General features: G+C 35.7%; 1 protein-coding gene across 1 annotated transcript; it reads left to right on the top strand.

The window, feature by feature from the left end:
• Nucleotides 1-4458: 4458 nt before the first annotated feature.
• LOC137945670 (protein translation factor SUI1 homolog) lies at nucleotides 4459-6863 on the top strand. Its single transcript, XM_068791637.1, has 5 exons — nucleotides 4459-4581; nucleotides 5591-5687; nucleotides 6059-6264; nucleotides 6357-6410; nucleotides 6513-6863. The coding sequence occupies exons 2-5, from the start codon at nucleotides 5651-5653 to the stop codon at nucleotides 6555-6557; spliced, it is 342 nt and encodes a 113-aa protein (XP_068647738.1). The 5' UTR covers nucleotides 4459-4581; nucleotides 5591-5650; the 3' UTR covers nucleotides 6558-6863.
• Nucleotides 6864-12168: the final 5305 nt, after the last annotated feature.

Genomic DNA, 12168 nt, shown 5'->3' with positions numbered 1-12168 from the left:
AGATAGAAAATTGTCATGGATGAAGAGATCCAAGCCATGTATAAGAATTCCACCTGGGATTTGACCTCTCTCCTAGCCACCAAGAAAGCAATAGGGCCCAAATGGGTGTTTATACTAAAGTATAATCTAGATGGGATCGTGGCCAAGTATAAAGCAAGGTTAGTTACTAAGGGTTACATGCAATCATATGGTATTGATTATAATGAGACATTTTTCTAGTGGCCAAGATGAATTTAGTTCGGGTTCTTATATCTCTTGCGACTAATTTTAAATGGACATTATATCAGTTGGATGTCTAAAATGCCTTTTTAAATAGTGACCTAGTAGAGGAGGTCTACATTAATCGACCACCAGGTTATGTAGTATTGGAAGATAGGCCCAAGCCCACACGACCAAGGAAGACCCACATATCTAAGAGTATTATATGATGGGTCACACGACCAAGGAAGGTCCACATATCTAAGAGTATTATAAGATGGGCCACATGACCAAGGAAGGCCCACAAGATGGGCCCAAACACAAGAAGTAGGACCCACCATGATTACCATAAGCTGACATCTTTAACACATAAGTTGGAAGATCAAGGACTCACAAAGGCATCTTTATCTTATGGCCACTTCCTAGAAGAGTTCTAGTTTGAGATATATTTATCTTTTATTTATATTGAATTATTTAAATATGCTAGGACTTATCTTTAAGTGTTAGAATTTGGGTGTAATTGGGACAAAGATAGTTTTATTATAATTGGACTCTACTACCTTCCTCTATTATAAATAGAGGTTCATGTACTCTGATTATAATAAGTTAAGAAAGGCAATGAAGTATTTTTCTATTCTATAAATTCAACATGTAGCGAGGGAGAAAGTATGTCGATTAAAAAAGGCCATCTATGGGCTCAAACAATCTCTAGGGTTTCGATTTGATAAGTTCACCATGCTTGTTACTCAACTTGGGTTCTAGAGGTGTGAAAGTGATCATTCAGTATTCACAAAAAACACTACTTGAGGGAAGATTCTCATGGTTGTGTATGTTGATGACTTTGTTATTATGGGTTGTGACTTTAGTGGTATTCAACAAGTCAATGAGGACTTAAAAAGAGAGTTTCAAACAAAAGAACTAGGGCCTCTCAAATACTCATTGGGTATAGAAGTCTTCCAATCCAGTAATGGCATAGTTTTGTAATAAAAAATATGTTTTTGATATGTTACAAGAAACATAATTGCATAGATTTAAGTCGACTGATACACCTATGGAGTCAAATGTTAAGCTTTGTGTAGAAAGTCGTAGTGATGTTGAAGTTGGGCAGTTCCAGTGGTTAATTGAAAAACTTATCTATCTTGTGGATACTGGACCAAAAATATCTTATTTAGTGAGTGTTATCAGTCAATTCATGCTTCGACCTCAGTAATATTATACGATGGCATTGGAGAGTTGATATTGAGGGCTTTGCAGATGCAATTTGGGTCTCTCAAGATGATAGGAAATCCACTTTCAGTTATTGTACAAATGTTAGAGGAAATTTAGTCAAATGGAGAAGCAAGAAATAAAATGTGGTGGCAAGGTTAAGTGCAAAAGCTGAGTACAAGTCTTAGTAAGTAAGCAATTATGGTTCAAATCCTTAATGACTGAGTTGGGATTTTCTATACCTAGACTCATGTAGCTTCATTGTGATAATCAAGTCGCTATTCTTATTTCAACCAACCCAGTGTTTTATGAAAGAATGAAGCATATTGAGATAGATTGTTATTTTGTTCGTGAAAAGTTGCAAGTTGGTGTGGTATCCATGAAGCATATCCCATCCATGAATCAATTAGTGGATATTTTTACAAAGGCTATTGTTGCAAACCCTTTATCAGAGACATGTTCTAAGCTGAAATTTTTTATGTTTTCTCACCAGTTTGAGGGGGGTTTTAAAGGAGATAATGACATTATATATAATTGAGTAAGTGGCATGGGATGTAATTACGTAATAACTTAAGTTCTAGCTTTAAATCATGTTTTAGGGTTTTAACCCTCAAACACTCTAAATAAGAAGCAAGGGGGAGGGCACTACACGTGCTCAAGGTTCTCCTCTCTTCCACATCACACTCTTCCCTCATGAGTTGTCTCGTTTCTGACTTTCTCTCTTCTCTTTTTCATCTCCTACCTTCTTCTCTCAAACCCTAAACCTTCTAAGTATGCAACCCTAGAATCTAATATGGTATCAGAGTAGGGATTCTAGGATTGCAAATCAAAACTACTCACAAGTGGTTTAAGTGTTCAAAGGATAACTTTTTTAACAAATTGAAAGAAGAAAATTGCTTTTTTTAAAGGAGGAAAGGTGTTATTTTTGAATTTTCGGTAAGGTCAAAACTTCAGATAAGTGTGTTATATCCTTCAAATTATGTCTTAGATCATCCGAAACTATGTCTAAAATATCCAAATTTTTTTTTGGAATTCAAATTGTCATCTTTGGAAAAATTGAGTTCTTTATGGTCTAAAACATGGCCGAAATCTGTTTTTGACTAAGTAGTGTGTTGTTGTTGTATTTGGCAATAAATTTATGCCAAAAATTAGTATTCTTAAAGTCCTCTGAAGTGCGGTATTCACTTCCCTTTGATGAAAGTTGTGTTGGTTATTCATCTCTTTAAAACCCTCAGTTAGGGTTTGAAGGCGATGTTTGAATTCCAAGATTCTTGTCAATTGGACTTCATGGTTGCAGTGTGATTGTAGCCTAATTTTAACTTTTCCAGCATTAAGTTTGTGTTTTAATTGTTGGAATTGATGTTTGCATCAATTATGTGGCCTTCTTCAACTTACTAAATTTAAGCTTGCTCATCTTGTGATTATGCATGGTTTCTTCCTTGTGTCTAGTCATGTTTTGAGACCTTGAGTTGTAGTGTTTGTAACTACTGATAATCTTCCTTACTTCCAGCACCATATATGTGTTACTTTCTAGAATGTTTAGCTAAAAAAAATTTGAGTTGAAGTGTTGTGGTATATTCTCTTTCATGAACTAAAGTTCTGTGGTTTGTTCCCTAACTTTCAACCATTGTTTATGCATGTGTTTTTTATCAGCTTTCTAAGAGTTATTATTTGATTCATTAGCATCGTCTGTGAAATTAAATTCAAGTGTTGAATTTGGTCTAAGCATGACTGAGTTTTCAAGTAAGTCCTCTTCTTCATCATATGTTGATTTTAGCAAACATGATTCCTTGAGAATCACTACAATCCTTCTCACATGTTTAAAAAACTATATGTCATGGTCACAATCTATTAAACGATTCTTAATCACTAGAGACTTTCTTGGCCATTTAAATCAACCACCTATGCATGAAAATTAAGCTTTTTATCACAAGAGACTGAAGCAAAATACCTTTATTGATCAATAGTATGGAAGGAGTGGTTGCAAATAATTTTTTTAGATTTTAGGGTTCTATCAAGTCTAGGTTTGAGGAGGAAAAGAGAAGAAAAGAAAGAGAGAGAGAGAGAGGACAAAAAAGAGAGCAGAGGAGAGAAAAGAGGGGACGAGTGTGGCAATTAGTGAGGGTTTCTCAGGGTGATCAAGAGCACGTATGAGCTCTCCCCCATACATATTATTTATAGTTTGTAAGGGTAAAAAACGCTAATAAATAAGTAAAGAAAGGAATTTAAGTTATTACATAATTACATCCCATACCACTCATTCACTTAATTACATAAAATGTCAGCATCTCTTTTAACACTCCCCCTCAAGTTGGTGAAAAAACATCAAAAATTTTTAGTTAGGAACATATATCCGATAAATATTTTTTAGCCTTTATAAAGATGTTTGTTAGTTGATTCTTGGATGAGATGTATTGTATGAATATCACAGTGGCTTCCAATTGGTATTTTTGTTAGGGCCGATAGGCTTCTCAATTAGCCATTTAAGCATATGTGAACCGATGTGGTGGGCTTTATAGTATTTTTTTGTGAAAAATAGCTTGTAATAATTTCTCAAATGTGTAGAAAGAATGTGCACGGAAGGAAGACATGGTTGATGTCTTCGTCTTGCCTAGACTCATGGATGATGTCAATGTCCAAGCTGATCTATTGAACTGGAATATGCATTTTTTATGCTATTCATTTCTAGTGGGAGTCAAAGAGCTGTTGCACTGTGAGAGTTTCTAGTGGTGTGGCCCAGAGACGAGTTTGGTGTTGTTTATATGGGTTCATGAAGGGTTGGGACCATTTGTCTTGCAGGCACGACGATTGCAGATGATCGCCGTGGACTCGTCGACTTCATACTACTTTTTTTTAGTAAATTATTTCTTGTCAATGTCGTTAACTACGTTATCCACGATTTAGGAATAGATTCGTTTGAAGCGTCTTGAAGGGTGTTTACGTAATTTCATGCAATGAGAATAACTCTTTTCTAGCACGTCCGGCTCAGCAAGAAGATTCCAATCCGTTGCGTAATTCCACCGCCAGAAGGACACGTGTCCTTATTCCAACCGACTGTCCAATCTTCTTCGACTTGACCTCGCGTCTAAATACTGGCGAATAGCAATAGTCAGATCGACTCATCGCCTTCCCGTCTGCTTGTCTCCGGCGTCAACTGCTCCCTTTTTCGGAAACAAGGTACGGTTTCTTTTTCTTTTCTTCATTGGATAAGTCTGTCTGTCTATGTCGGATCGAATGCGTTTTGTTTCGGGTCGGCATCGATTTTTCAAATTAAGTTGATTTTTTTCTCTGTTTAAAAGTTTGGACGTTGTAGCATAGTGGGATCCGATCTGTCTGCTGGTTGCTCTGATTATGATCTTGTTTGAAACTTGGGCTTATAGTTGCCTTTGCTGTGTTTGAATTTTGTTTATGTCTCAACAAAGCTAGGCCATCGTGCGGTTTCCGTGGAAAGGAAATAGGATTGATTGGAATGAGGGTTTAGGTAATAAATTGAGGGGAAACGATGTGATCTACACCATTCTGCGATTCCCTTTTTTGTTTTTTGTTTTTTAATTATTTGGGTTCTTCAATTCGGTGATCTGCTGATAATTGCGTCTCTCTGGTTTGGTGACCCCTGTAACTGGTTCGTTAAGAAAAGACGATTTTATTAGTATCGATAGATGTGCCTTGGTCCTTACCTCGTTGGGTGTATCCTATTTATGTTCTTTCGTGGTCCTCTGTTGCGTCCTTTTCTCTGTTTTATTTTTTTCTTGATATATGCAACCAATGGATAGTCTTTTTACTTTTCATTTTTTAAGTCGGCGTTGATGAAATTTTATCCTTTTTGTTGGGTAGTTAATGATCGGGTTAAATTGGTGGATACCGCTATAGGCGCTGGATTAAGTTTCTTTTCTGTTCGGCTCTCATTTACTATTTTGTATATGGATTTTTTTTTCTTTTCTCTGATTTGTAATATTCATCACTTTCTGGAGAAAATTAAGTGGCAGTTGAAGTTGAAAAAGAAAATCTGTTATTTCCACTATTAACTTTGGATACTGTACTAGCCTAGGCTTGTTCCCATGAATTACACGAGAGTTCTTTCACAGGGTACCTTTGTTTTTATTTTTAATGCCGTCATTTATGCAGCAAGTAAAAGCCACATATGACTTACTTCTTCTGTTGATTCCCTTGTTCCTTTTTTATGCAGCTCTGTCTGTAGAGACAGAAAGCGCTTGTTCCGCTTCTTTGATTATCAACAGGAAGTTTCATGTCTGATTTGGGCGTTCAGATCCCCACTGCATTTGGTATGTATCTGCTTCCTCTTATGTGTATCTGTGCGTCTTTCTGAACTCCTAGGTCTTCTGGTGTTTGAGAGGAAGTGAGAAACTCCGCACTCTATTTGTAGGTAGTAGTAGCATTGTATGTTGACAGGTTCTGGTTGGGTGAGCTACTGCATGGTCCAGGTCTATTTGCTCCCTTTAAAAGCAGTTAATCGTCCCACATCTGTCAGATATGGGACACTTCTCCACATTCTTAACTGAGATTTGTATGAACTTGCAGGGCATCTAGAGATTAGCAATGCTTTGTTTGTTATAGGAGAACCGGGATGTGTACAAATTGTCTTTGTTATTGCATGAGGCTTCTAAATTTGAGTTTTCTGTTGGTACTGAGATAGATCCGTTCGCTGAGGCGAATGCTGAGGACTCTGGTGTTGCATCAAAGGAGTATGTCCATGTGCGCATACAGCAAAGAAATGGTAGGAAGAGCTTGACTACTGTGCAAGGGTTGAAGAAAGAGTTCAGCTATAACAAGATCTTAAAGGATCTCAAGAAGGAATTCTGCTGTAATGGTACTGTTGTGCAGGACCCAGAGCTGGGACAGGTATCTTCTGTGTTCGTTCAGCATTGTTTATGGATACACTTGTCTGTGCGTTGGAAGTACACTGTACCCATTGGTATGGTTTCTCTGTGCAGGTTATTCAACTGCAAGGAGATCAACGTAAGAATGTCTCCAACTTCCTTGTTCAGGTATGTGACTCTTGCAATGTGCATGTTTATGGGCTCCTGTGTCATCGAGATTCTTCGATGAAGGTATTGATCCCTTATCTTTCTTCTTGTTGTTGTTGGCAGGCTGGCATTGTGAAGAAAGAACACATTAAAATTCATGGTTTTTGAGTACAATCTCCTGTTTATAGGCATATGCGATACCTGAGTTCTGCTATAAATTTCAAAAGTCTGTATGTGTAGTAGTAGTTCCAGATAAAAGTCTGGAAGTGTTGAGATAAGAGTCACTTTGTTGTTCTCATAAATGGTCCCTTTGTCTGGAGAAAAGAGTGTGCTATTCAAAGGTGATGACGATTGTGTTGTTGAGTAGTAAGACCTACCGTTTTATTCGAATATCTTGTGTTGATTGGTTACATTTTTCAGTTGTATGTATATTTTGCCTGATATAGAGGGAGGTGATTGAATGTGTTGTTATTATTCCTAGTGCCCAGTTTCTCTTGAAAATACTTCTTTCTGATTTTTCTTATCATTATTAATCTTCTATTAACAATTTTTATCACTTGATCCCATTAAATAATAAAAATATCTTGTACCTACGTTTTTATAATCTTTAATATTCTATATTTGTTTTTATTATCCTTTAAACTACATGCAATTTAAATATAATTGTCATTTGAAAAAGAGGTAGCTCATAAATTATGGATAAAGTACACTCATGTCTTTAATATCTTATTTATTTTGGGTAATATTATTTAAACATTTAGTAGATCACTATTTATTGGAATTGAGAAAATGGAATAATGGTTTTTATTCAAATTCATTTTTTTTATATTTTAACTAAGCCAATCAAGTTATTTTGATCATTTGGGGAAAAAAGGTACATAATAATGTCCACTAAAGGAGAAATACTTTTGTCATTTAATGGATTTTAAGAAAACTAAATAATTGACTTTATGGATATAAATTTTTATGAAAGATGTCTTAGATATTATCTCTTTTCTTTGCTTGTTCCATGTCGGTTGTACGTATTTCATTTTCTACTTCACTAAGGGTTTGTTTGGAACCCTAAGGAAAAGAAAAGAAAAAAAATGAGAATTTGACCATTATTATTCCCAAAAATAGTTAGTTAAAATTAAATAATGATCAAATTCCCACTTAGCCTCAATGTAAATCTAGGTTTGGTTTTTCAAACTGGAAGATGCTCAATATAATGATTAATATCAAAGTATAGCCAACAAGAGTGATATGAACTTGCTCGACCAAATATGATTGAAATATGTCAAAGTATATGCATAAAAACACTTAGATTTGAACTCAAATTTCAACACTTAATAAAAACCTTTTCAAATGTCCCAATGAAACAACATACAAGAATGTATCGATATAATTTTAAAATAGAAAATGCTGCAAAATTGATTTCAAAATGGTTGTCAATAACACAACTACTCATGATGTTATTGTCAAATCAAATATGATTGTAAAATTATAAGGCGCACATTCAACAAACTAAGATGTAAGTATTCAATCAGGATTTAAATAAGTATAGAAATACTTAGCTCAATAAATAAAACTACTGAATTTCACTTCCGTTCAAGCTTTGGAGGAGTTAAAAATTTCTCTAATGAGGACTTAAAAGGTTTGGTTTTCACTGTGGAGGAGAGAGATTATAGGGTTCATTTGGGATGAGTTTGGGTTACATAGCATAGTTCCCATAAGAATGGATAAGACTATTTTTGACATTTAACAAAATAAATGAAAACTAAGTCCTAAAATTACGAATATAATCAATAAATTTTATTTTTTCTGTTGAACATATTTGTAGGTCATTTACAAAATCTAGAGACCAACAGCTTCTAGATCTAGGTATGACATTTAAAATTTCAAATTTCAACAGCATGTGTTTGATTCTTGTGCTTAGGTTAGACTCATACTTCTGCACCCTACAAGAATTGACTATATTTTCTGTTCCAAAATTATTGTTAGGCAGAATCAGATTACAAAATGGACCAAATCCTCCCGTAGGTTCAACCCCTCTTTCTCAGATAGATTTAAATCTTACCATGTGTGGGTTTTACTCTTCTTTTAATTTTTTTGTATAAGTTTGACAATAATTACGATTTTTCAATTTATGTTGTAGTCAAACATGTACAAACCGGTAGCAACCTAGCAAGGGTTGTAACTATAACCTATCTCTGTCAAGTTACTTCAGCCAACTTAGGTCGGGACACTTTTCCCTTAACGTTTTATCTTTAATGCATGCAAATAGTTGGTTTTCATGTGACATGACTGCTTTAAATCATGGTAAAGTTTTCATAATGTTTTAGGTTGAAGCATTTGAGATGGATGTTTAGATACCCTCTAATACACTTAATAAATTTGATCCTTATGCTAAATTATTTAATCAAAACTTTGATTACTCTGGATTCATCTTTGGTTGTCTTTGCTACCCACATCTTAAACCATTTAATACTCATAAATTTGAACCTAGCTTGTTCCCTGGTATTTTTTTCTAGGCTACAGTACTTGATATCCTCAAAAAGGCTATCTATCACTATTATACATCTAATTCTAATAAGATTATTATTTCATGTCATGTTACTTTTGATGTCAATATGCTTCCAACCCCAATACTTACTTACCGTTACCCCTTCTTCATGACCTTCCGTTCTACACCCACTTTAGTTGAGTTACCTCCCCCTAACCTCCCTACATCTTCTCCTCCATAATGCGAACCCCCTCTTATTGCTTTCCCACCTATTCTAGGTCCTGCCACTTTGTTCATTTACTGGAAACTGTTGAATCAAATCCAACCCACATTGGAATCCCTAATTTTGAAGATAATAAAACGTTTAAGTGGTCTGCTACTGATAATGACAAATGAGATAAAAAAAAAGGAGGAACTTGATTGGAAGTAAGTGAAAGAAAGGTTAAAAGAGGAGGAACTTCCAAATCCAATCAAGAAGTGGTGTTTGAGAAGGTCACAGGTTCAAGTGCTAGAGTGGATGGCGGGTGGCCATCATCTTATTGAATTGGCTCATGGGCATAGTATTCGGTCACTTATAAAGGAGGGAAATGCACTCGCACAGCATTTTAGCTCAAGTTGCAGTTTCACCGAGACTAGCCAAAGCACGGTTTCAACTATTCGATACAAGCTAAAACTTTAGTCTAGCTGTTACTTAGTTTGAGGGACATGATAAGGAAGCATAATTTCCACTAATTTTACACATCTATATGTCATTTTCTTTAGCTCTCCAAATGGCTACGACTGGTTCTTCCACAACATTCCTATTGCATGCAACCTCATGCCATCTATCAAATGAAAGCAAAACTCTCTCGAAGTTTCACTCCTAATTTCTCTCACATTTCTCCTCTTTTATCTCTCCTGTGGTTGTACCTTCTCCAAACTTAATCTCGTTGATGTTTCCTAGATTTCTGCCGATTCAAGGCAGCTTGCAAACATTTTAAAACAACAGTTCAAATATTTCAGAACTCAATTTTTAGAAATTCAAATAGATTCAGAACGGAGAAGTTGAATGACCCAACACACTATCCTTGTAGCAAAAAGAGATCCAGCAAAATAACAACCAAACATACTTCACTTGCTCAGAAAGAAAGACGCTAACACAAATGAGAAATGAAGATAGTCTAGTCCATCTATTCGCGAAAATCTACTTCCGGCTATGTTCAATTAGTTCTTTAGTCATATAGAAACCAGATTACTGAAAAGAGAGTAAAGAGTTCAAGATAGCATAGCAACAGTATGGCAGCACCAACCAGAATTTTTAGAAACCTTTTAGTTTTTGGTTCTATTGGAAGCCTCAGGGTTCTTAGCTGCATTACCCTTTCGTCGGCTCCGAGGTTCAATTCCATGGCCTTCCTTTCTGCCTTCTTCAACTGAATTTCACATGCATTACAAAGAGACTGAGACGCAATACAGGAAGAGTAAACAAGTAAATGAAGATAACTCACTAAATCTGTTTCCTATCTATCAAACAAACCATGCAACAGAAAGTAACACTACAGTGGCTGATAAAAAGAGTATCATACCAGTCATTAGCTACAAGTTGGTGAATTGCTTTGGCCTTGTTTTTCTTTTGGACACACATCAAACTCATCCAACATGAACAGTATATAAGAAGTAATTATTGCAAAAGAATACAATGGCAACTATTTAAATGTCACCCTTCATGAACCTTCTTTATAAGCTATTTTTCAGTAAATCTACGGGTAAGCTAGATGAAACCTTTAAAAGTAATGCATTGGAGCCATTTGACATTACTAAGTGATATTTTTCTTCTTAGATTTGTAATTCTTGTTATGTTAAGAAAACCACCAGTATTTAAAATCTCTCTCCTCTCTCACTTCTATAAGACTCTAAACCCTTATTGGCCAGTACTAATACTAAACTAATAACCCTAGATTTCTTATCTATGATGGTAATGCCTTGATTTCTATGATATAATATAAAGGATACATGTCAAATATAACCCTCCTTAGATGTTGTAATCCAAAATACAACCAATCTACAAGTTGCATTTTCAAATAAGACCAAATTTTGAATGTAGTCAACAAAATCCATTTTGGAGTAGAATAGTTACTATAGTACTTAGCTAAGAAAATATAAATAAAATATTAAATATTATTAAAAATGAAAAAAACTTTGATTTAAATAAAAATAAATAAAGATACTTTAGAAAAAAATGAGGAGCCCACCTATGGGTCCCCTCTTTTCCAATAGCAAGTGGGAATCTTCTTCTATACCTTTCTAGAGATTCAAAGTCATAGGAGAGAAGAGAATAGTGGATGTAGATCCCTCCCACCCCAATTCAAATGAAGAGGAGACTGGATAGGGGGATGTCTCTTTCTCTATTGCTATATGAAAGGGACAACGTCTCCTTTCCAATCTAATAAAGAGAGCAGTCTAGGGAGCCTCCTCCTTTTCTTTGAAATGGGAGGTGGTGGTGCCCCATTAGTCAAAGGAAAGAGGGAGGGGAGAGAATGCCTCCCCTTATCCTTAGGGTAGCACTAAGCCAAACCAACTTGTGGTTAGCTTGGGCTCGACTCTATAGCTCATGAGCAGGTTCAAAATTATATACTTTCACAAAAACATCATTTTGTATATAGAAGAGGTAAAACTAAGGGGTCGAATCATGATTTTTGTCAAGCCAAGCTTCAATCTATGGAATTATGCTCAAGCCTAGTGTAGACTCAAGTATGACACTCGAGCTCAAGTTCAAGCTAAAGCCTAGTTGATAGGGTTTGAGTAGGTTCAAAATTGTTTTTTTTTAAAGGTCATTTTCTATAAGAGGCAAAACTAAGAGGTAGAGTCATGAGTTTAGTCGAGTAGAGCCAACGGTTTTTGTCAAGCCAAACTTCATTGCGTGAAATTATGTTTGAGCCAGTCTTGAGCTCAACTATGAGACTCAAGCTCGAGCTATTTGGGCATGAGCGGAGCCTGACACCACAAAAGTTTGGCTCCTTTCATCCACCCCCCCCCCCCCCCCCCCCCCCCCCCCCCCCCCCCCCCATCCACATTTCATAAAGTGGAAGCCAAGTCCTAGTAAAGTCATTAGCTTTGTGTTGATTTAAACCACATGTTCCACCATGTGTGACTATACCCCACCAATTCTTTTTGAGTTTTGTTGAAGGTGTGATACGAATTATGGGAAGCTCCTTAGCTCATTAATTAAAAGATAGGGAATGGCCCCTAAATATCTGAATGTTAGAGCTTAAAGAAGTGAAGGATTCATGTTTAGTTTGGGAAGATATGTAGTTAAAAAGT

The sequence above is a fragment of the Aristolochia californica genome, unplaced genomic scaffold, assembly GCF_029961685.1.
Source record: "Aristolochia californica isolate CCGP_79_NKW_82.1479 unplaced genomic scaffold, dmAriCali1.0.hap1 SCAF_12, whole genome shotgun sequence".
Taxonomy (NCBI): Eukaryota; Viridiplantae; Streptophyta; class Magnoliopsida; order Piperales; family Aristolochiaceae; genus Aristolochia; species Aristolochia californica.
The sequence above is the reverse complement of the archived record's forward strand: the minus strand, read 5'-3'. Positions and strand labels throughout refer to the sequence as shown.